The sequence below is a fragment of the Scomber scombrus genome, chromosome 14 (genome assembly GCF_963691925.1).
Source record: "Scomber scombrus chromosome 14, fScoSco1.1, whole genome shotgun sequence".
In the NCBI taxonomy this organism is placed as follows: Eukaryota; Metazoa; Chordata; class Actinopteri; order Scombriformes; family Scombridae; genus Scomber; species Scomber scombrus.
The window spans coordinates 14,792,600-14,815,718 of NC_084983.1; the positions used below are offsets into that span (position 1 = coordinate 14,792,600).

At 39.6% G+C, this 23,119-nt stretch overlaps 1 protein-coding gene across 1 annotated transcript in view; it reads right to left on the minus strand.

Moving 5' to 3' along the window:
- LOC133994434 (FRAS1-related extracellular matrix protein 2-like) overlaps positions 1 to 21,918 on the minus strand; it is a 60,236-nt gene extending 38,318 nt beyond the window's left edge. Inside the window, exons 1-4 of the mRNA XM_062433687.1 lie at positions 21,747 to 21,918; positions 16,633 to 21,573; positions 13,797 to 13,886; positions 1,454 to 1,600 (exon numbers count right to left, since the gene is read on the minus strand). Coding sequence (XP_062289671.1) covers positions 1,454 to 1,600; positions 13,797 to 13,886; positions 16,633 to 21,573; positions 21,747 to 21,918 — 5,350 coding nt within the window. The remainder of the gene's footprint in view (positions 1 to 1,453; positions 1,601 to 13,796; positions 13,887 to 16,632; positions 21,574 to 21,746) is intronic.
- Positions 21,919 to 23,119: the final 1,201 nt, after the last annotated feature.

The following is a 23,119-nucleotide window of genomic DNA, read 5'->3' on the forward strand; positions in this document are numbered from 1 at the left end:
AAGTAATGAAAGTATCTAAAGCAATGCAACATAAAAGGAGACCGTGAGACATTGTCAGTCAAATAGAAATTCTCTGTGAAGGTGCACCTAATCCATGGATGTATTAAAGGGGAGCTGTAATGCTCATTTCCAGCTCTATACTTTCATTATAGGACTCCACTAGAGTAGTTTTGCATGATACCCCTTCAGAGTTTCTTTAACAGGTACTCTTAGCTACTGTCTCTTTAAGGCTCCTCCGGCTTTGGTCAGCTTTCCAGAAACCTGTTGAGGTGCAGCTGTATCAGAGTTATGTTAAGTTACCACCAATGCAAACCCAACATTTCCTGCTTTATTGCTTCATATTAGACATTTTTAAAAGACTAAATAAGGGGAGACTTTTATAGTGAAGAATTTACAGAAAATAAAACATGTTTCTCACCAAGTTGGAGAAGCTTCTCTTCTCTCCCTCTAAAATGGGTTCACTTATGGATACATTTGAAGCTCTCTGTTCAGTGGATCAGTTTGAAATAATGCAGGGAGGAATAGTACAAGCAGAAACAGCTCCAATAAGAGATGTTTGATTAGGAGCAGCGGAAGACCAGCACACCTCCAACAGGTAAACTACTTGTTTGACTTTGCCATGCTGTGAAATGGAAAAACATTCACAGCGTGCTAGCTCGACTTGAGTCATGGCTGGTGTGACTATCCCCAAAACAATGGAAAAGTGCATTGAAGTTAGCAGAGCAGAGCACTGTGCATGGAGCTGACATCGGCTTTGGCCTGAAAGTAGAAAAAACACTGGAAACCGATTGTTCAGAGCAGTCTGAAGCCTGAGCTTTTTGTTCATAGGGATACTTACATTTATCTCATTATTTGCCACTTTTAATGCCACAATGAATATGAACATCCAACATTGTAACATAACATATATGACTGAAAATAAGGAAAAGCATGATAGGTCCCATTTAAGAGGGATACAGGGCTGTCATGTTTCCATATGGCCACTGGCAGTATTGCAAGCATTCCCAAAATCATTTTGCCTATAAATCACCTTTATCTTTAATTATCTTTAAGAGATGTCTGTAAACTGATGACACCTCAAACTGCAAACAAGGTTATTATTCTTTCTATCATTAATTTTTATCCATGAAGGCTTAATATTTGTAAATCTTTCTTCTGACCTAGAAAAGCCATTTTAAAATCTGTGATATCATCTCAATGTAAAGTCTATGGACTGAGCAGGGCCAGCAGGAGAAACACTACTGTGCATATTCATTGAGCCCCCCCCCCCCCCAACCAAACCAGGAGGCTAGAAACTTTTGCGGCTTGTGGGCCAGGCAAGCAAGTGAAACTGAATTAACACACAAACAAACACACATTGCTGTCCCTAGAGCCACACAACAGTGGCTACAAACAAAAACCGTATTTTGAAATGCAAAGGAAGACAGTTAAGTAGACAGACAAGCAGACTAACTTATGAAAGACGTCTCTCCCAGGTAGCCTCTCCTTCTGATGACCACCTCCAGGAACTTGTCCTCCTCGTCCACCACGTAGTACTCTTTATCCAGAGAGATCCAGGACCAGTCCAGACGGAACTGCTGTCCCTTCAGCTTGTTCCCACCTGGACAAAATATATAATAATATAAAACCATTTTGTTAATCATCGTTGTTAATATATTTTAATTTGAAGAAAAAGACAACAACAAAAAAACAAATTTGGCACCAGCAGTTTAGCATTCATTTACAAGACATGACTTAATGTGTTGCTACTTTATATAACCCTATTTGTATAGACAAACTGTTCATTATTAAGATCTCTGTGGAGTACTGTACTGGGTGGGTGTATGCCTACAATTTTTCTTTGATTTAACTACCAAATGCAAAGTTCAACATTATTAAAAAATTGGAAATGAAAGTATGAGGGGAAATTCTGTGACTCATGGGGGCAATTATTATAAAACTGCAATAAAGAAAAATAATTAAATGTTTTAATTATTTTTTAGTCAAGATGTCTTTTCAGTCTTTTCATTTATACTTTATAATAAAATTCAACATTTCCTCCATTTCCTAATTCAAATTTCTTTCATTGATTGTATTTTATTTTCTTCTCGCTTGTACAAAAATGGCACATTATTCTGAGGATTAGAACATGCCAGCCAATCAGCTTAATTAAGGCAGGGTTTGCAGAGTAAATTGTTGTGTTAGTACTAGGATAATAGAACTACTTAAGAGCTGCCACTTCAACAAGCGGACAGGAAGGATGCTGCGTTGTGTGGCTAATTTACCCACCTACTGCAAGGGAAAGGGATCTAGTTCTGCAATGATGAATAGAAATAATGAGAAAACACTGTAAAAGTGAAATAAAGGGAGGTAGGAGGAGTTTTTTTTCTGCTTTTGTGGTGATGAACAATACCTAACTATGTGTGGAATTCCTGTGAACACTAAATGTCTGAGTGTGTGTTTCAGCTGGCTGAAAGAATTGCAGAGGTGGGGGATTGTTTGTACAAACGTTAAATGTGGGCTGTCAGAGAGGATATCTCATTTAGCTCTACTGAGGATGATTTTAAAGCTGTTTGTTCTTTCAAGTCATTTATACCTTTTATGGGTTGAAGCTGCAAGGCTGTTAAAAACACACCCTCATCATAGGACTTCACCTCCACCATCATAGAGGTCTTAAAGCGAGCGATCCTGCATTCTGACACTCTGATAACAGATACAATAAAAGCATTTCCCTTTCCATCTCAATCAATAAAGTATCATAAATAGCATCATAAATAGTGGAGTTACTGCTCACCACCTCCACAACAAGTACACATACAGTACAGATCAGCTAGCATTCTGGTTAAGGGAACAACACAGATTTTAAACATAAAAGTCAGGTTTTCAGATCTTATCGAGTGCTACTGCATAAGAAAATAGTTGTTTAAAGCTTTCTGTGGCTCCAGAGACAGCTACTGATTTTACACAATTCTCAGTTGGGGTTGAAGACTACAAGTTAGAAAATGTAAAAACTCTGGGGGTATGGAGTTAGAAAGAAGTGAGGTTACCAGACCATTGTAGCCTGTGCCCCAATTCTGCTTGAGGATATAGCAGCTTGAGGCTATAGCAGCTACTAGCAGTTAACACACCTGAATTTCTAACCAAACTAATGTTTGTTGCATTGTGGGTAATAAATGCCAGGTTTTGAAGGAAAGTGAAATTAAAATAAGTAGTAAAAGTAAAAGTACAATATCTCTGGTTCTGCTGCATCAATTTTTATCAATTTTGTTTACTGTTCATCGTGAGTCCCACAGTGTTACTGTGTGCAGAGAGCAGTGCTACACTGATGGGGTACTTTTTTCAAAAAAGCTCTGACATGTTAAGCCGACATGGTGCTAAAACTCAGCAGAGGTGAAAAGTTCAGCACTTTCCGACACAGCTACAACATGCCAGGGTGAGGAGACCACTAATATCAGAGCTCATATATGCCTCCAAAAGCCTGTAGGCCAAGTTCAGAATTCACTTAGCAGGTGTAAATAAATAAATAAATAAATTGCACGCATACACCAACACCAACACACACAACTTTTCATTTCCAACTTTAACATTTCATCCCAGCTCCCTGACAGTAAATGCAGCATAAACTGCCTGAAATATTAGTGTTTGTATGTGTCTGCTTTTTTGTGTATGTGCCCCAGTCCTTCTGTGTGACCTCCCACTGGAGGTGAGGAACTGTGCACAGACAATAAGGATCTGAGTCAGTGGGCTTCACACTGTCTCATTCCTCCAGCCTTTTGGAAGGATAAAAGACCTCTCTCTTGGTGACTATACAAAAAAACAGCTTTGAAATCATTCTCAATAGAGCTAAATTCATTTTTACACTTACACCCTCCTTCAAAGGCTTTCCTATTAAATACTGACCACAATGTGTTTTTGAACCTGTTAAGGATTATAGTTTCTGTACAGTAAATGTAAGGATCACTAAAGAAATTGGCAGAGAAAAACTGTAATTCTGCTGTGTTTGTTGCTGGCTTAAGATGCAGCATCTACTAAGGAATAATCATTGACAGCTGTCCAGTCAGAAAAGACAATTTCATATTCACGGGTTGAAATCAAAAGGTGCATAACCTTAATGCACAGTAAGAATGTTTCTGTTATAATTGTAGGTCTATATGATGCTCTGACTCAGCATGTGAATTGTGGTTACGCCTTAGGGTTTCCATCTCTGATACAGACAGTCATTGACCATTAAGCCTCTACCATTGTAACATTGTGATTTAAATATACCCCCACCCCTGTCGTTTGTCCATCTTTTGCACAGGTGAAATTATTGGCTATTTATTCATGAAGATTGTATTGCACTTACAGTGACGTAACAAATGTAGTTAGTTTTTGTCATTTCAACCCGGTTCATTCTCTCTCCTCTTCTTACAATTGTAGATCACATAAGATGTAGGCTGAGTCAATGTCACTTCTATTTCCTATTAAATAAAAATGTCTTTTCACACAAAGGGTATCAGTGAAAAGCTCTTATCCCACAGTAAGCCATGCCTTTATTTTGTCTCCAACTGTCTTTTCTCTAAAGAAAGGTCGTTGACCCCTACAAGTAGTATCCCATAAAGGTACAACCATTCATTCAATAGCACATCAAAACAAGTGCTACTGATCTTCATCTAAGCCTGACTATCTGCTCTGGTTTTGAATATACTGCAGGCACCAGCCAAGATTCTCACACTTTGTGCTTATGGAGGTGATTAAGTCTTTCATGTAATAAAACCTGAAGCCATGTAAAGTAAAGAGACAGTGCTGCAAGTAATTTTTGATTTTGTAAGCAGAATTACATACATTACATATTGCATACTGGATATGATAATTCATACTTAGAAAGTAGAACTGAAGTGACATTCATTACAAGATGATTGGTTAAAACATTTCAAAATGCACCTGCATTGTTTCGCATTTTTTGACTTTCAGTCAAACAATTTTTCCAGTCATATATTTCATGATTGAAGTTTTCTTTAAAATGGTGTTAAAATTTTGTCTCGTCTTGTTCTTGTAAACCCAATATCGTGCATCGTCTCGTTTCGTGAGCTGAATGTATCATCACACCCCTACTTAGCACCACATCACCATAATGGCCACTTGATGACATTTGTAGCTATGCTACAGTATGATTGTAGGTTACTAAATTTCACTAATTGAACAGTGTCAACTTGATGTTTTACACAAGATGTCATATTCATATTTTATGCTATAAGTTGTATGTTACTTGTCAACACGCCACAATTCTTGGGACGAAGGAATCTGACTGAAATTGTCAGGCGAGAAATACATAATTTCCTTTATAAGCATGAATGCATTACTGTCTTAGTCTGTCAATGGGGATAGTAAATATGGATTTACCACTCATCCTTCAATAAACAACATTAAATCTTCAAAAACACATTCCCTAAGAATGCTTTTTCAAAGGGATCTCGTTTTCAACAAAGACATCATGTGTGTCCAATAAACATAACTCATATTTATATGTACAGTAGCACACACACTTAAAGAAGGAACTATCATTCACAGGTTTTGGGGATGTGTGAAGCATGCATGAGAGTGTTGCGGGGGCGGGGGGGAGTGAAGTGTGGAGTATGCGGGCACCTGTCTTCTGCTGGACTATTTGTGCTTTTGACAACCAAGACTGCTGGAACATTGACAATAACATCCAAAACTGCGCATTTAAATGGCATTTAGATCAGTCACATTAATAAATATATTTTCCTTATTTTATAATTTAAAAAAGGCGAGACTAAGTTCCTGCTTCAGACTTAAAAATCAGAGATGTGTTGATTTTTTTGAGTTTCAGTTGTGTGCATGCATGTCTGAGAATTCACACCCAAAATCAAAGGACATTTTTTCACAGCAAGACAATGCCGTCTGTTGCACAGTACATCTATTCTGCTGCTGGCTGTGTGGCCCTTCCCTCATTGTTACGTCTCCATCTGCCTTCAGTACTCTTTTGTATACAAGTCCCCAACTCCCAATGCAACTGGCAACCAAACAGCTATATGCAACCAAACAAACCCAATGATCTCTCTCGCTCACCGTGGAAAACTTTCCAGAAACATGGGACTTGGAAGTAATCGCTAAATCTGCTATTTCTTTCAGTTGGCAATAGGTTTTTTTTTTTTTTTTACAAACAATGTAGCATATGAAGTTCCGCAACATTCTTTCTGCTAACATAGACCACCAGTAATATTGCAGTAGTAATAGGGGCCCACGAACCATCCATCTGACAGGAGTGTCACTCTGCATACATTTTGATGGTTGACAAAATACAAACACTTCAAATCCTCTCAGGATGTTTAAATAGCTTGTAGTTCATTAAGAAATGGATGGAGGCAAATGTGTATCCTGAGAGATGTGTGGGATGTACTAAAGTTGGGAAAGAGGTTTGGCATGTGTGAAAAGATCAAAGAGACCATGCTGGGTTCTGCACTCCACTGTTTACTTCTCCTACTACGCGTGTGTGACCATGCATATATCGGATTGAAAGCAGGTCATTTTAGAGGTCTTTAAGCGGCACCACAATCCAGCATGTATGTGTGTGTGTGTTTTGTGCGTCTGTATGTCCAACTGCATCTACACTTCGCTCAAGGCAATCAGCATGATTGTTGATATCTCCTGAGGTAAGGTGAGATATAAGCTGACCAAGAATTCATGGCCCTGGGCATACACAAGTACTTAAATCCTGCTTGGACCAAAGGAAAGTTAAAGCCAATGTGTGTGATGTTTGTGTGTTGTTAATTTACCAGGATCAAGTACATTTTGACTGTCTGGACTGATGCTTTACACGTGTTTAGGTCGAGTAGTCACTGTGTTTGATTGATCACTTCACAGGACTTTAGACTAAACCAAATGCAAGGACAAATCTGATGATACTGTTTATAACAAGAGTATTACTGTATATACAGTGTATTTGACTGCACGTGTGTGCCAAAGTGCGCCTGTGGGCAACAGAGGAAGTGAAGTGCACGTACATTATGCCCCCCACTGACAATAATGAGATAAAATTTTCTTGCAACAGAAGAACACATTGTTTCCTTCCGATACTGAATTGCCATCAGGCATGACTGTGGTGCAGAAACACCTTAAGCGACCTTGCACATGAAACCTTAAGAAACTGACATCATGGGCAAAGAATCTTCACTCCTTTGAAGTTCTTGTGATACACTTAATAACCATGAGGTTTTTCACTGATGTCTGCAAAGAAAGCCATATTTGACCCTGGGCATTGCTTAAAGCTTAAAGGGAAAAGGCTTGGGGAAAAAGAAATTGTGTCTTCCTTGAGGTGTATGTGTGTGTCTGAAGAGTTGTACAGTTGTGCATATGTGTGTACATAATATATCTGTATCTGTGTGTAAGCGCTTATGTGACTATGTGAGTGTCAGAAAGGATGACACCAAAAAGCATTTGTTCTCCTGCAGGATTTCTTTATGCTATACACAGAGGCAGAACTCCAGAACGCCTATCACTCCAGCTTAAGCGCAAGTCTCTCCATGCCACCAATATAATATTTAATAGAGGGATGGGTTTAATGTATCTCAGGATGGTTTCTGGCACTCCTGAGAGCAAACTGTGTCTGATAAACCATCTACTGAAATCTCTGGTTCCACCTCCCCACTTTTCTCTGCTCTAATTTCCCTCCATTATCTATTCCAACTCTGTAAAACTAAATTTCATTTTGCCAGAACAGTTTCATGTTTACTTCAGCTGCTTTTCCAGTGTTTACTTTTAGATGTATGGCTTTTATTAGAGGCTTTGAAAATATGAATAATAAAGCGAGTTAAGAGTTCATAACATTTCCCCAGTGCTGTGTGCTTTCATATTGCAATCTGGACAGAAAAATGCAAATGAAATATCACTCTATGTTGTAATGTTTATGATCATTTAAACATAAGTTAAAGATCCATTAAAAATGAAACAGCAGGAAACAGAAACAGTAAGGATGGCACATGCAAAGACAGTAAAACAGAGAGTGAGAATTAAGATTTTATGTGAGCTTTAATTTTTCTCTTTTATTTTACATAGAGAAAATCATATTTCAAAGAACATTTCTGACATATTTGGAGATGTGGATATAAAGAAGTTATGTATTGTACGCCATCTAAACAGGAAGAAGGGCAGGGTGAAAATTAGATGGGGAAAAAAACTGCTAAAATAAAAAGACTAATGGTGTGAAAAAAATGTAACAAGAAAGCAAAAGATATACAATGTTGATAATTGGGAATCATGTATTCACATAGTCAAAACTGTCATCAGTCACAAGTGGAAAAATAAATGCTGAAGATTCCATTTTTTGTTGATTCTTGAGATTAGAGGATATTTGGTCATGCTTATGTGTTTACATGTGGCTCACTGGCTGTCAAGGATAGAGAAATGCAGAATGATGATTAACATGATAAAAATCCCTTCACATCTCTCAACAAGTCTCATGCTCACATCTCAACACTGTAATGAGATGCAGAACGTTGCGAGCGACATTCGCGGCTACCGAATGTGCTTTAATCCTACAACAGAGAGATCCATCAGCACCAGCGCTGACAGATAAACACGGCAGGCGGACACAGACAGCTGGAAAAGACAGCGAGAGTGTGCCAGTAGAGCCAAATCCTGACGCTTAAGACACTCGCACAATAGAACGCAACATTCTTTGAGATTAAACTCTGCCTGACAGGGGGGCAAAATATTACGACTGTACCTCGACTGGAAAAGAGAAGGACATTGATAGACTAAGAGGCAGATAAAAATAACACTAAAGAGCAAAATATATAATGAACATGCAGAGTTAGAGTAAAAAAATGGACAATGAATAAAAGAACAACAAGATCTAAGACTGACAGACTGAGAAGGGAGAGATGAAGAGGATGAAGATAAGAGAGTTGGGCCCTGGGAGAAGTGAGTGACAGTAAATTCCTGAATGCAGACAGATGAAGAGAATCCTCTTCTAAAGCCAGGGGACGTGTGCATGTGTCAGTCTGAGCTACATGCTAATGTATTACCGTACAATTCTTCCCTGATCAGTAAACGTTGTTGGATAGGTTTAATGGATTAAACTGCCCATTTGTGGCCATGGTGACAGACAGATTAAGCCTGATGTTGTTTGCTTTTTAGGTTGTGTCAAGTCTAAACCCAGCCTCCAAAGCCGGTGAGATATACTGAAGGAAGATGAACAAAAACAACCGTACAACTAATGTGTTTCAGCTTTGAAAATTTCAATTCCAAGAAATCTGAAACAAAATCGTATTTACATTCAGTATATTCATGGATGACTTTCATACTTCTGAGTCAAGAAATAATCAAACTCTGAACATCATTCGACTATTAAGTTTTCATCTTTAAAAGTCATTAGAGTAGCAATTTAAATTGACTCCATTTCTTTTTAGAAAACGTATTTCTTTCATCTATTAGAACGAATCTCTGTATGTACATAAATAATTTGCAACACTTATCCTTTGACAAGGAAGAGGACAATCGGATGAGGTCATTTCATCTTAAGCGTTGGATGAATACTTTTATGAAAAAAGGGCCTTTTGAAAAGATGAGGAAAAAAAAGTCACAGTGGCGCCTCAGATCCACACCCAATCGAACATGCACAAACAAAGCTGATAATAAAGAACTGGTGCCCTTGCAGGATAGTCAGTGGTGATAATTAGTCTTCTAATGCTAACAAGGGAAAAGTGGCACTCAAAGTATTTTCTTATATTCACGAGATAAGTGAAAACCAAGAAACGCATGTAATGTGTATTGTGTGCAGTGAAACGTGGATGAAACAGGGATATAGAGGCTGCAGGGGCGTATTTTAAAGGGATATATCGTTGAAACTCTAGATAAAGGAGCGGTATGTCGAGGCTGCTCGTGGGTGAGGGAGGGGGGAGGATAGGATAAAAGGATTCTATTGTAAGAAACAATCCCGTTTGCGGTGGAGGGAGAAACATTCAGGAAAAAGAAGGGATAAGGAGGGAAGTCGAGAGGAAAGACACTGGTAGTGTGCAGGTGTAATGGTAAGCACACTCAGAAAAGTGTGACAATGTATAAAACATGTAGTACAAAAAAATACAACAATCCATTATCCATTTTAATCCATTTTAAATATCAGGACTGCTGTCATCTCAAATGCAACATGCAAATTCAAGTTTCGACATTCACTTCTCAGAGGTGCCCCCCAAATATAGTCTAATGGAGCTGTATAGGGGCTTTTTCTTTGGCAGAAATGTATTCCAATGGAAATGTATCAATAGTGAGGGCTGTATCCACAGTAACAGGTGCACTGCTCATTTCTGTGTTGTGAGCACCACAAATTATATTCTTTTCATCTCCATTGTATTATGTTGGTGGCAGAATTCTCAGAGAAATCTCAAAACCTGGACGAATATTATCCAAAGTATATGGCTACATTGCCCCGGAGTTAAGTGGGAAAATGTGTGTTTTGCGTGTTTGTGTGGTGATAAACTGATTATCTATGGGTTTTCGTCTTTTGGTTGGACGAAAGAAGACATTTGAAGACGTCACCATGGGCTTCAAGAAACTAATGGTCATTTTTCTCTATTTTATGACATTTTATTGTCGTAATAATTAGTAGACTAAAATGAAAATAATCAGAAGGTTGATCAATAATGAGAATAATTGTTAGTTGCAACTCAGAATTATGTTTGCAAGTTCTTCAAATTTGCTTCACTGAAATTTGTGTTATTTTCTGCTGCTCCAACATAACTATCTGAACATCCCACAGCCAAAGAGAAGCCTGGGAAAAAAGCCGTGTTCCAGCCAATTACAGTTAACTATAGTGATCCCAGCTGGTCTTAACCTGTGACAGAAGGTGCTTCCTGCCACTATTCCCCTGTAGATGAGCCTGTAATAGGGCCATGTAATTACCAGTGGCTGCCTCGGAGCTCTGCCCAACTCAGACGCCCAGGGCTCTCATTACCCACAATGCTGCCTAGGCTCTTAAATATCAAACACCTCTTTGTGCTAGAGGCCTGACCGCCCCATAGCCTTCGGCTACCCCTCTATGCTCTGCTGTGCATGCATGTGTGGGATTGTTTCTGTGAGTGTGTACCATAGCTCATGCCGAGTACTGTTTTTACAAATCATTGTATATACCTGTATCCATATACATGTACATTCATGCGTTACTCACTTCCTGAAAAATAGAGGCTTGAGTTGATTTTAATGACTTTTGGGGAGGAACTGCTAAAAGAGACATTCCACACTTTATTGTACCTGCTGCTGAAATTCACTGTATTGCACTGTTTTTAATGTATTTGCCCTTGCTTTACACATTCCATGTCTGGAAATCAGTTTGCAGAAACACTTAATTCCAGATAGGGAAGGAAGCCCAAATGGATCCAGTAAACTTTAGGATTAATAATATTAACTCCTGCACTTCAAGTACAGAGCTCCTTTAAGAAACCTTGAGTCTTTTTTATTTATGACAGAATGTTGCCAAAAGCAGAGAAAAGGGGGGGGGGGGGAATCTTAGAACTTTACAGAGCATGGAAAATCAATTAGTCAATGTGTCTTCTTTTTATGTGCACAAAGAATGTGTTATTCTATGCATTAGCACTTTCATTTTAGAACTTTCTTGTAAGTGCATAATATGAAAAACACTTTTGAAAAAATGACTATTTCACAAAACTCTCAGCTCATGTTTTTAGATGAAAGTGTACAATAGAATGGTTTGCTTCTTGTGTAAAGCAAATAGAACATTTCATTTTGGATGTTGGTGATTAAGACAAATAGTAGTGTGAAACTGGAGGAGAAAAATCGTGATATTTTGTATCTTTTTGACAGCAGAAACAGGCTGCGCAATACTCAATTAGTTAAAAAATATCACACAAAAAGGGAAAAAAAGCCATTAACAACCAAACTAATAAACTTGTTATCCAATAGTTCTACAACATCTCAAGTGTGAACTAGGAGTTGTGGGTCTGTGTTCACACTTAAAACTTAAACTTGAAGCTTTTACTTATCTAAATACTGATCATTATTTTTTGGGGGTTACAGAGGCCCCCAAGGACATAACAAGGAAACTAGTTAAGGCAAGAAACAGGACCAATGTTTTGTGTATGTATTTGCAGCATTTCTTCAATTGGAGTACATTTCCTCTAATGATGGAGCTTTTTCTATATTATATTTTGTTCTGAGGGCCTATCAGTATAAATCCCTAAAATATTTTCTCAGTCTGAATTTGACTGAAGCTTTGGTAAATGTTGTTACTTCATTAATTATCATTTCGCTGCAGTATTATTACTTTTTGATTTCTTTCCTGAGCTTGTTGATCTTGGACAAATGCAGCTAGATGAGACTCCTGGTACCTGACTGCTTAATTAGCTGCTGCCTTACTAAATGGATGCTAATTTCACACACATTGCAAGCACATATATAGAGAGTAATGTACTGCACTGAATGTGCATTTGCATAAATCAGGCGGTGAATTAATTATTATGCATCTCTAGCTGGTCACAACAAAGTAGAGGTACATTTATTCTGATTTTCTACATAAAATTGAAAGCATGACTTTATTTTCTTCAATCTGAACGAGCTCACTGCTCTGTATATAAGAGTTGATCCTCTAACCCTCTGGAATCAAACACCTGGAATATTGAAAAAAGTATATTTCAGACCGAACGTCTTAGTGTTTATTTATTTTGTATTATGTAGCTTGTATCTTTAATACATGTTGATAATGTTAATGATGTTTCTCTATACCAACAAGAAAGTCTGCAAAATATACAATAATACTGTTTGACATATCCTTCAGTCAGATTTACGAATTATACAAGCAGTATGTCTCATTAAATCATTGAACTGTGAAAATGATGTGGTAATCTCGGCACCACAAAAACAGTTTTTTCTATCTTTTTTGATTTTGGTTTTGATAAACCTGGAAGCCTTATCAGTTCACCAGTAAGCTAATATGATGTAGCATAATTTGTACAATTACAGAAAGAAGGCCTCTTTTAGCCTATTTACATTTTTCATAAATAGACCAACAACTGCACCGACTCTGATCACTTGAATTCACAGCTGATGTCAGTGCAAGCATCAGTCACCTCATGCATCTAACACTGACAGAGGGAAGGCTCCCATTTATCCCAATGAAGCAGAATGAAAACAACAGAACAAAAACACGGCTCACTTAACTGCTTGTTAAATCTGCCAGGAACAATTTACAAAATTCAACTATCAACTGGAATACAATTCTTGAATTGAGTGGTTTTAATCACAATCATAAGTTGTTAGTTATGAACAATGATTTATTTATTCTATGAACCCTGACAACTACTGTTAACCAGAGAGAACGGGTTATAGTCTTTGTTCACCCAGAGTGATGATAAACTGGTGGTTCTAAAGGTTAGCGAGACCATGCCATTACCAAAAAAAATGGCAGGTCACCTTTGTCACCTTTCTTGTTACACTTGTAACACTTTAACTTTGTTGTTTTTTTATTTAGCCTTTGTATGTAATTTTCTGTATTTATTTACTCTTACATTTTTATGTTGAATGTCTCACAACAGGACGGCCACCCAACAAACCCTCATGAGTTTTATTGGCTACTTCTGCACATTTCTCATTTGTTAGTTATGGTTCTCTTTTAAAATCTCAATTAAAATAAGAAGGTGGCATGTTTGATTTCCACTTGTACTGTATCTATCAACATTGTGTTGAAATGGCATTTGGCAACACATTCAGCACCGTTTTGTCTCAATCAGTGTGAACTCGCTGTGCATAAAGGAAAGGAACAGCTAAGATCTAAATGTAAGCATAAATACAGAAAGGTGCTATCTTACCGTTATCCTCAACAGAGAAGTGGAAGACATCAGATGTAGCATTTTCTTCATTCCCCAACACATAGCAGATGTTGATGTCATCAATGTCAGCTGTAACAGGAGAGTAATTTTAATTTAGTGTAACTTTTTGGTGGGTCAAAACATGGAAGTGAGAAAAGTGAAGAAAAACAACCCCACATCAAAACCAACAAAGGGAAACAAACACAAAATCAAGATGAAAAGAAAACAGCCATACATGTTTTGATATAATTAATCACAGAAAGCAAATGAGGTACATTGTCCTCTGCATTTAAAAATGAAGGGTTACACTGTCATGTCAATGTGAGATGATGCGTGATGAAAATTTCATTTAAAGCAAGGTGAAAGCTAAAATATAAACTGTATATGGAAGAGATTTGCCCTTGTCAAGATTAAAAAAATATATTTATGAGACAATTTGCATTTTAAGATTAAAAAAAAAACTTCATGTGAAGTTTCACACTGGCAACAGAAATAGCCTCAAACGCACTTTGAAGTTGTAATATGGCTTTATGGTTTGTTCAAACACTCTCTCTGTCAAATAATTGTTCAAAGATGGAAGCTATCCCGCTTCAGCACCATATCAGCTACAATAACAGCAGGTCTCTAGTATCACACTGATTCAGTTCCTTATCAGCACTCAGCATGAACAATTTTCTACCAGAGAAAGCATTCTGAAAGTCATGCATCCGTAATCCAGGACGATAAGGCCACAACCTAAAATTTGAGACAGCTCAGGCTAAACCAACAGAAAATCCTGAACCTGCCAGTTCCCTGTGTCAACACCTCTGAAAACCAGGTGACAGTGGATCTTTTAATGACAGACGAGGCTAAGAATGTTAAAAACAGGATTGCGGTGGGGCACCTACACTTCCACAGCTGTTTTGCTAACATCTCTGAATTACAGGGCTCACTCTGAATTTTTTTTTTCTATTATTCTCCAGAAACGTCTGTTACAGTGAACATCATCAAGACTGTGAAAGGGCTTGGCCCCTGAAAACCACCTCCCTCAATAATATATGTCTGCAGAAGGAGGTTCATAAAAGTATAAACCCCTGACTCCTGGCTGGGACGCATGTTAAACCTCTTAGGTGGCTTCCTGTCAGTGCTTCCTCTCCTTCTTCCCTTCACACACAAAAATGTATTACCATTTTCAATTTAACAATTATATATTATAAGAAGATTTTTATGAGGGCACTGTTCTACTTTAGAATTAGTTAATTTTAGTGAATAGATATCTATGTAGGAAAGAACAAGAGCAGGAGGGTGGGAGTATTGTCGTGCAGCCTTGAACTTGAGGACCTTGCAGATATAAAGTCAACACTGTGAACCAGGGGCACACTATTCATCAAATATTTAAAGAGAATGTCTCATGGGATGTGCCCTGGAAATAGGATGAGTAAATAAAGAGCGAGAGATTGTCTCTTTCACCTGACTGATTCTTCTGACAAGCCTGGTTACACACTCACTCTCTCCCTCTCTCTCTCTCTCTCACACCCCTTTCCTCATTCTTTATTTCTCTCATGCAACCTACAACCTCATCACTCCACCCGTTTCCCTGCCTCCTTTGCACTCTTCTCCACTTTACTTGCTCTCTCTGCCCCTCTTATGCCCCTTTGCTTCTCTTTCTCACTGCACTCATGTCTCATCTGTGCCCTTTTTTTTTTTCAAAGACTGCTGCCGCACAGTAGTTGTCAGAAATGTCCATCGCCTGCAGAGTGAAGAGCTCTTTTTCACTCTCTCTTAGTCCCTGCCAAGCTGTGGCATGTGTAGGAGAATTTTCTTACTTATTTGGATAATTTGCCTCAGCATGATATTAAATACTGCACTGATTGCGTTGCTTTAGACCGCAATCAGTGCCATTGTTGTCCTGATTCTGTCTGCGATATCAACAAATAGGCATGCAGACATGGCATATGTGTTTACAAATTTATAGTTCAGGTGGCATAACTCCCTATGTATGTTAATGGTGTATATACATGTATTTTGTTGGGGGTTTCATTTTTTAAGATGCAAAAACTGCAATCAATTCTCTCTAATTGAATTGACCTGGTCAAACATCAGAATAAGCTGCAGCTCAAATATTATTCTGTCACTAAAAGGTCTGCACTGGCCTTTTCTTATGATCATCTACTTCTGTCCTGCTTCATTTAACAAGCCATTGTAGAGAACATCAGATGTGAACATTTCCCCGGAGATGCAGAAATAATAAGTTATTCATCTCTAAACGTCTACAAGCCATTTGCATGAAATAGCAGCCTCTACTTTGGTCAGCTAATTATGATTTGATGAGAAAGGCACATCTAAATCAGGCCTGCAAATTAACTATTGAAATTCCCAGGCTAGCACTGGTCACAAATATGAATAATTATTACTCCATAAATTAAAATCTTTGCAGGCTGTGTGAAAAATTTGACAAAACTTACAGATTTGCAAGGGTTTTTAACTTTAACATTCTATAACTTTATGATTTTCTGAGGTTAAGGAGTAACACATTGAATGTTAGGGGATAATAATTATTTGATTACAAAATTATGACTTGATGACACTGTTTTTAAATTTTAAAAGGTGTTTGAGTGGGAGGAAGGTTTACACTCCTTTCAATTTGCATATTCATAATAATTTGTAAATGTGTATGTTATATTATGGAGTTAAATAAATATAATACATTTAATATAATACATTGGTTTACTGTTTAAGCCGCATCACATTTTAAAATCATAACTGCTTTAAGTCCACCATTACTCTGCCACTGAATCTTGACAAAATCATTATAGTTAGTAAAGTTACAGTCATCATAGTTTTGTTCAAGGCTTACCTTGACTAAATGTGTTGATGGAGTTGTTTCCTTGTCCCAGGTTAATGATGTAGCCATGTTTGGGCTGGGTAGTGATGTGGAACACTAGGGAGGCTGGGCTGCTGTCTCTGTCCTCTGCTCTTAGCGCTTTGGAGCTGATGGGGAATCCCAGGTGACCTGTGGCCAAAATCTTCAAAGTGGGGGCACCTTTATTCACCACAATCTGGGGGACACCGTTGTCCATTGCCACAATGGTGATCTTCATGGTTTGAGGGCGCCGAGTCTCAAAAACAGTGTCAGGGAAAACATAAAAGTCAGTGTGTGTGCCATCAGTGACTGTAAAAGAGAAGGAGTCCTCTGATGATTCTGTTCCGTCATGTTTGTAGCTAATGAGGTTTTCATTGAGGTCTTGTTTAGTGAAGCTGGTGATGTGCCTGGACTGGTTGTAGAGGAGTTTACCATGAACAGGCAGCTGGGTGACAGTGAATTTTAGCAGCTTCTCAGCTGTGTCTTGGTCCTCAGCAGTGAGTTCAAATGGTGTAATCAGCTTATCTTGTCCTTCTGTGACAAGCAGACCATTTACAGTCACAACAGGTTTCTTATTGTCAACATCCACAATAGAGATTCTGAATGTTCTGAAAATAGGATTGTAGCCATCAGTAACTTCAAACTCAAAACTGTCCATTTTCAATTCATCATCCGAGGTGTGGATGTAGTAGATCTTACTGCCAGCGAGTTCGAGTTGAGTAAAAGACACGATAGGCATGCCAGGAGTGTCTGTGCACTCCAAGTGGCCCCTAACCGGTGCCCTTGTGATGGTGAAGACCAGGTTCTCATCAGGGCTGTTAAGGTCTGTAGTGCTGAGAAGATCTGTGGTCAGAGTCACACGACCACCTTCTTTCAGAGACACGCCTTTACTGACCACATCAGGGAAGACCATGTCAATACTGCCCACAGTAATGTAGAAGTAACGATCAATTAGTGAGTTAATTCCATCTGTGACATCAAATTTGACCAAGTCCCTAATGCCCTCTTGTCCACTGTGTGTGTAAAGTATAACCCCTTCATCGATTTCAGCTTGTGTGAAATTCATGCCTACTGTGATATTCTCCAGAGACCCAGATGCTGTTTTCCTATGCAGGAGACCCTGACCGGGCCCGAACCGCATAATATATGTGAGCGTACCATCATCAGAATCTAAATCTGTTGCTTTGAGCATTTTGTTGTTGATTTCTTTGGTCTCTCCTATTTCTACCTCTAGGCCATCGTTGATTGCCATTCTGGGGGTCTCGTCATCAACAGCAATAATCATAACCATGGCTGTTTTCTGCACAGAGTACTTCCCATCCGTCAGAGTGACATCAAAGCTGTCCTCTGTTGTCTCTGAGTCATCATGCTCATAAATAATGCTTGATGCCTCCCTAATCTGCTCTAAAGTGAAATTAGTCACCAAAACAGAACCTGTGGATAGCTGATTTAAAATAGCACCATGTTTGGGAGGTTTGGAAATTATAAACATCAGCTCCTCAGGTGGGATATCGGCATCGGCCCCGTTCAGAATCGGAGTGTCGATGACAATGTTCATCCCCTCCATCACAACTATCTCCCTCAAATAAATCTCTGGCTTTTCATCATTTGAAGGGATGATAACAATTGGGAAAAAATGATTTTCTGAGAAATTTATGCCATCAGAGCACCTAAATGTGAACCTGTCCTCCACTGGCTCTACCCCTTTGTGAATACTCTGCACATAATAGATATTTCCCTCCCTGATGTCTTTGATGGTAAAAGCACTGATAGCTGTCCCTGACCTGGACTTTTCTGAGCCTGGGGCAGGTGATATATTTTCCACATAACCGGCGGAGGGTTGGACAATGATGGTGCAAAGGATATCATCCGTTGGAGTGTCATTATCATCTGCATTCAAATGTTGAGGGCCGATAGCGTATTTCTCCCCTTCAATGACACTGAATTGAATCCCAACTCCAACCTCAGGGGCCTGGCTGTCAACAGGGAGAATAGTAACTCGGACATGGACTCCATTGACCTTATTGCCACCTACTGTCCAATCATCAGACATGTCTGTCAGAGTCAAATTAAAACCATCCTGCTGAGAGTTGAGACCGATCTCACCACCTGTGTGTGCATACACAACCACACCGTTAATAATATCAGACTGTGTAAACCTAGTGGCAGGCACTCCTTTAACCAAGATTTCACCCATAACTGGGGGATCTTCTACAATAAAGGTCAGCTGGAGGTCGTCTGTGTCATCATCATGGCCTTGAATGACATTAGTTGTGATTTCTGTGGCTCCGTTTTCCAGCACATCCATATGAGACCCAATTGTTCCCGCAGGCAAACTGACAGTTGGCGTTTCATCATCGACAGGCTTTACATTGACTTTGACCGTCACGGTTACAACATGAATCCCATCACTGACATCCAGCTGAAATTCATCACTCATCGTCTCCTCCCCTCCATGAATATATGATATCTTCCCCTCTGAGATATCCTCGAGTTTGAAAGCCCCTTTTTTCTCTAGGACAGTGAATGCTGCCTGGATCTGGCCATGTTTAGGAGGTTGGCTAAGTGTAAAGGTAATCTGTTCACTCTTTGTGTCGAGGTCTGTGGTATCAAGCTCAGCGATGGTGATGATGTGCATACCACGTTCAAGCACTGTGAAGCCTGTGTTAGTAATCTGAGGGGGTTTGTTGTTGACGGGTTGGAGGTAGATAGTGAAAGCCCCCTCTGCGCTGTTCCCAGCCGTGTCTTCAACAGTATAACGAAACTGTACAACATGGGCTGTGATTCCGAGTTCAACATCTGGGGGGCTATAGGAGATCTTGTGGTGATTAATTTGAGCTTGTGTGAACTCAGTGACTTCTGTGTCGAGGCTGTCTGTCAGGACTAAAGAGCCGAACGCAACTGGGTTGTTTTCATCTGTGTCTGTGGGAGGCTGAATAACTGTGTATTTGAGGTCACGGTCCTCAGAGTCCAAATCAGTGTAGCGCAGAAATTCTTTGCTAAAGTGTGTAAGCTTGTACTCCTGAACAGTCATTTGCAGGGTGGTGCCAGGGAAAAGCTCAGGGGGTACATCATCTATAGGTAAAACCCTAATTATAAACGCATTTTCTCCTGACTCATTAGGGGGGTCATTGTCATCCTGAACTGTGAACACAAACTGATCCATAACAGTGTCTGTGTTATGGGGGCCTATGTGCTTGTAAAACAACTTCCCATCAGTGATATCTTTCTGCAGCCACTCTGTCACCTCTTTCTCATACATTTCATCCTCAGCATTGAACTTCCAGGAGGAGGGGTCCTCTGGGGCATCTGACTGCCTTAGAAGCACAGTGCCAATTGTGGAAAATGGGGGAACAATAGTGAATTTAATAGTTGAGTCCTCAGAGTCAATATCAGCAGCACTGAGCATGAGGGGAGATATATGCATCATTTGGTTTTTAAATAGCACAAGGCCAGTGTTGGCATTTATAATAGGTGGCTCGTCATCAGTGGGAACAATTGTAATGGGAAAGAGGAATTCTACTTCGTTTTTACCATCCGTCATCTTGAAGACAATGTTGTCGCTGTATGTGTCACTCCCATCGTGCTGATACACAACAATCCCTATCGCAAGGTCAGCGGGTGTGAAGAATTTCCTGTGTGAACCGAACACCATGAGGTCCCCGTGGCGCAGGCCGTCTACTACTGTTAAGGTGACACTATCTAGGTCATCTTCATCACTGATCTCCAAGTTGTGGGCGCTAAAGAGAGGCCTGGACTGACCCTCATACAGTAGCTGACCCGTGTTACGTGTCACAACTGGGGCCAAAGAGTTCATCGGTTTCACAACAATCATAAAAGCAAAGGGGTCAGAGATGGCCCCATCTGTGTCTACCACTTCAAACTCAAGCTGGAAAATCCTCTCAGTGTCTGAGTCCAGGGAGGGGGGCTTGTAAGCTATTTTCAGATCACGCAAGTCTCTCTGGTAGAAGGATGTGATGGGGAGATTTCTATCATCAGTGCTGACTATGTAGCCCTCCTCGTAAGATAAGGGAGAGGTGATGTTGAAAATAAGTTCATCTGGGTCTGACTCTGCATCCTCAGCAGCGAGCATATCAGGGGTGAGGGCAATCATGACAAACTGGCTGACTTCCATCATCATCATGGACACAAAGCTAGGCTTGGGGGGAGTGTTCTCCTCTCCCTCTTTGATGCGAATCATGAGATGGAAATATTCCTGTTTCACTAGGTTGCCTTCCTTATCGTGCAGCTCCACAACCATGGGAACATAATCCCTGTTGGGAGACTTGCGCTCAAACGTGTGCTCATAGCGGATGTCAGCCTGTGTGAATTCATCGCAGTCCATCATTTTAGAAAGTTTGCCCCCATCAATGAGTCTTCCATATCTAGGCAGCTGGCTGCTGCTTGAAAGGGACGTCACCTCGCATTTATGAGAGTCTCTAACATATGTGAACTCTAAAATCTTCTTATCTATGGGGTTACTCATCCCTTTGAGATTATCAACAGTGAGAGGCATGTTTTTGGTGAGTAACTCTAGCTGCGTAAAAACTACCTCAACCTCCATCATAAACGGGATAATAACGGTTTCAGTTTGCGCGTCATACCTGAGCTGCAGCCTCACTCTGTCTTTAGCTGGACTCCTGGACCCGTAGTGGGAGTATGTCACTTCATTGGGACCGAAATCACACGGAAACTTTTTGGGAGAGAGATGCCCCGGTCTCTGTGAGAGCGGATCATTATCCAAGACGGTGATGCTGCACCGGTCTCCCGGTTGTGTCTGGATCACCAAATCATTGATGGGATCGATGAAGACGGATCTCCCGAAAGGCACACGTATTCCGTTGTTGGCCACCAAGATTGCATCTTCTGACAGTTCAGATCTCAGTGCGTAAAATAATCCAGAGCTGTCAGGCTGCGCGAAAACAATACCTGTTACTGAAAAACAAAGGAGAAGTCTGTAGAACATCTTGGCAATGAATGTGATCCAAATCATCCGAAAACCGTCACTCTGCCAAGTTGATGTTGAAAAATGTTTCAGTCGTTTCAGCTAAACGTAAAAATCCCTTAAGTGATGGGAGTCAGCTGAATGCCTCGACGCTGATTCCCACGCATCTGTCCGTGCAGTCCCTCGACATGCTCAGCGAGAAAAGCGCTCAGGAGTTTTAACTTGAGACACTTGATAGCCTGCGTAGAAGTGCTACCGCCCATCTCTGTCCATATTGGAGGATTTTGAGGGCTTGTTAGTTCAGCCTTATTGCCAGTGGGCAGTACAGCTGACATTCATAAGAAGGAGGCGGAGACTGGAAGATGAACTAAATTACACAGACGCGAGTCATTGCATACAGTGCAATTACTGAGTGTCTACTGTCAGGACTATTCTCTGCAAGATTTGAAAGAGGTACTATTTCAGAGAAATAGCCTATTCGAGTATTTTTCATGAGTAGGCTTGGTAATACAGATCATACAATCATGTCATCTGTGCAGATATGATGAAAAACTGATGAAAGTGGGGAAAAATGTCAAAATTGTGACTTAGAAGGCATGTCAGAAAAGGTTTTATTAGCCTACCCTACTACATTTGCTGTCCAGATGCTTTGATGATAGAGACAGATTTAATTACGAAATAGTTGAAAATTAAGCAATAATTGATCATGTGTAACAAATTAATTTTGTTTTTAGCACATTAATAGAGATATTTCATGCACTAGCATGTCACTCGCTAATTGTTATTACTGTAATCATTATTTTTTACATCACCCTGCATCCAAGGACCAGCATACCTGTATAGTATGAAGACGGATGTTGCATGCCACTCTCTCTCTCTATCTCCTGTCTTCTGTCAATAACACACACACACAAAAAAAAAGCTAATTTATATGTTTTGAACACCTAGAGATGATTTTGCACATCGTAGTTCTTTTTGAACTCTGAGACAATCTTGAGCACAACAAAAATCAATAGAGCCTGAAAAGTAATTTCACAGTATTCTTCATTTAGAGCACGTTCTGGATGGTGTATACTGCATGTACATAATATTATAAAATGAGGTACTATTATTGTTCTTTTGACTATAAGAATCAAAACCATAAGAGCAAGAAACAGTAATTACCTAATTATGACCAAACTGCTGATGAGATAAACATTCACAGGTCATTGGGCTTTAGTCCTTAAATAAAAGGACATTGCCATTTGTCTGCTTGTTGTTGGCTCTGTAATTGTCACAAATGTTCCACCTCATTTGCTCTAACTCCACACCTCTTGCAGCTGGCTTGAGTGTGAATAAGGTGATAGAAGTGAAAAGGTTGTTTAGTTCATATTCATGTATTTATCCATTCATTATTCATCTCACTGTTTATCTTGTTGTGAATAAGCAGTTGAATGTAGGCCTTTAAAAACATGTTGACCTTCCCTCAGGCTGGAAAAAAGTCTCCATCCCTGTCAGTGTAGATCAGTGAACTCTGGTGCAAAAAAACAAAATCTG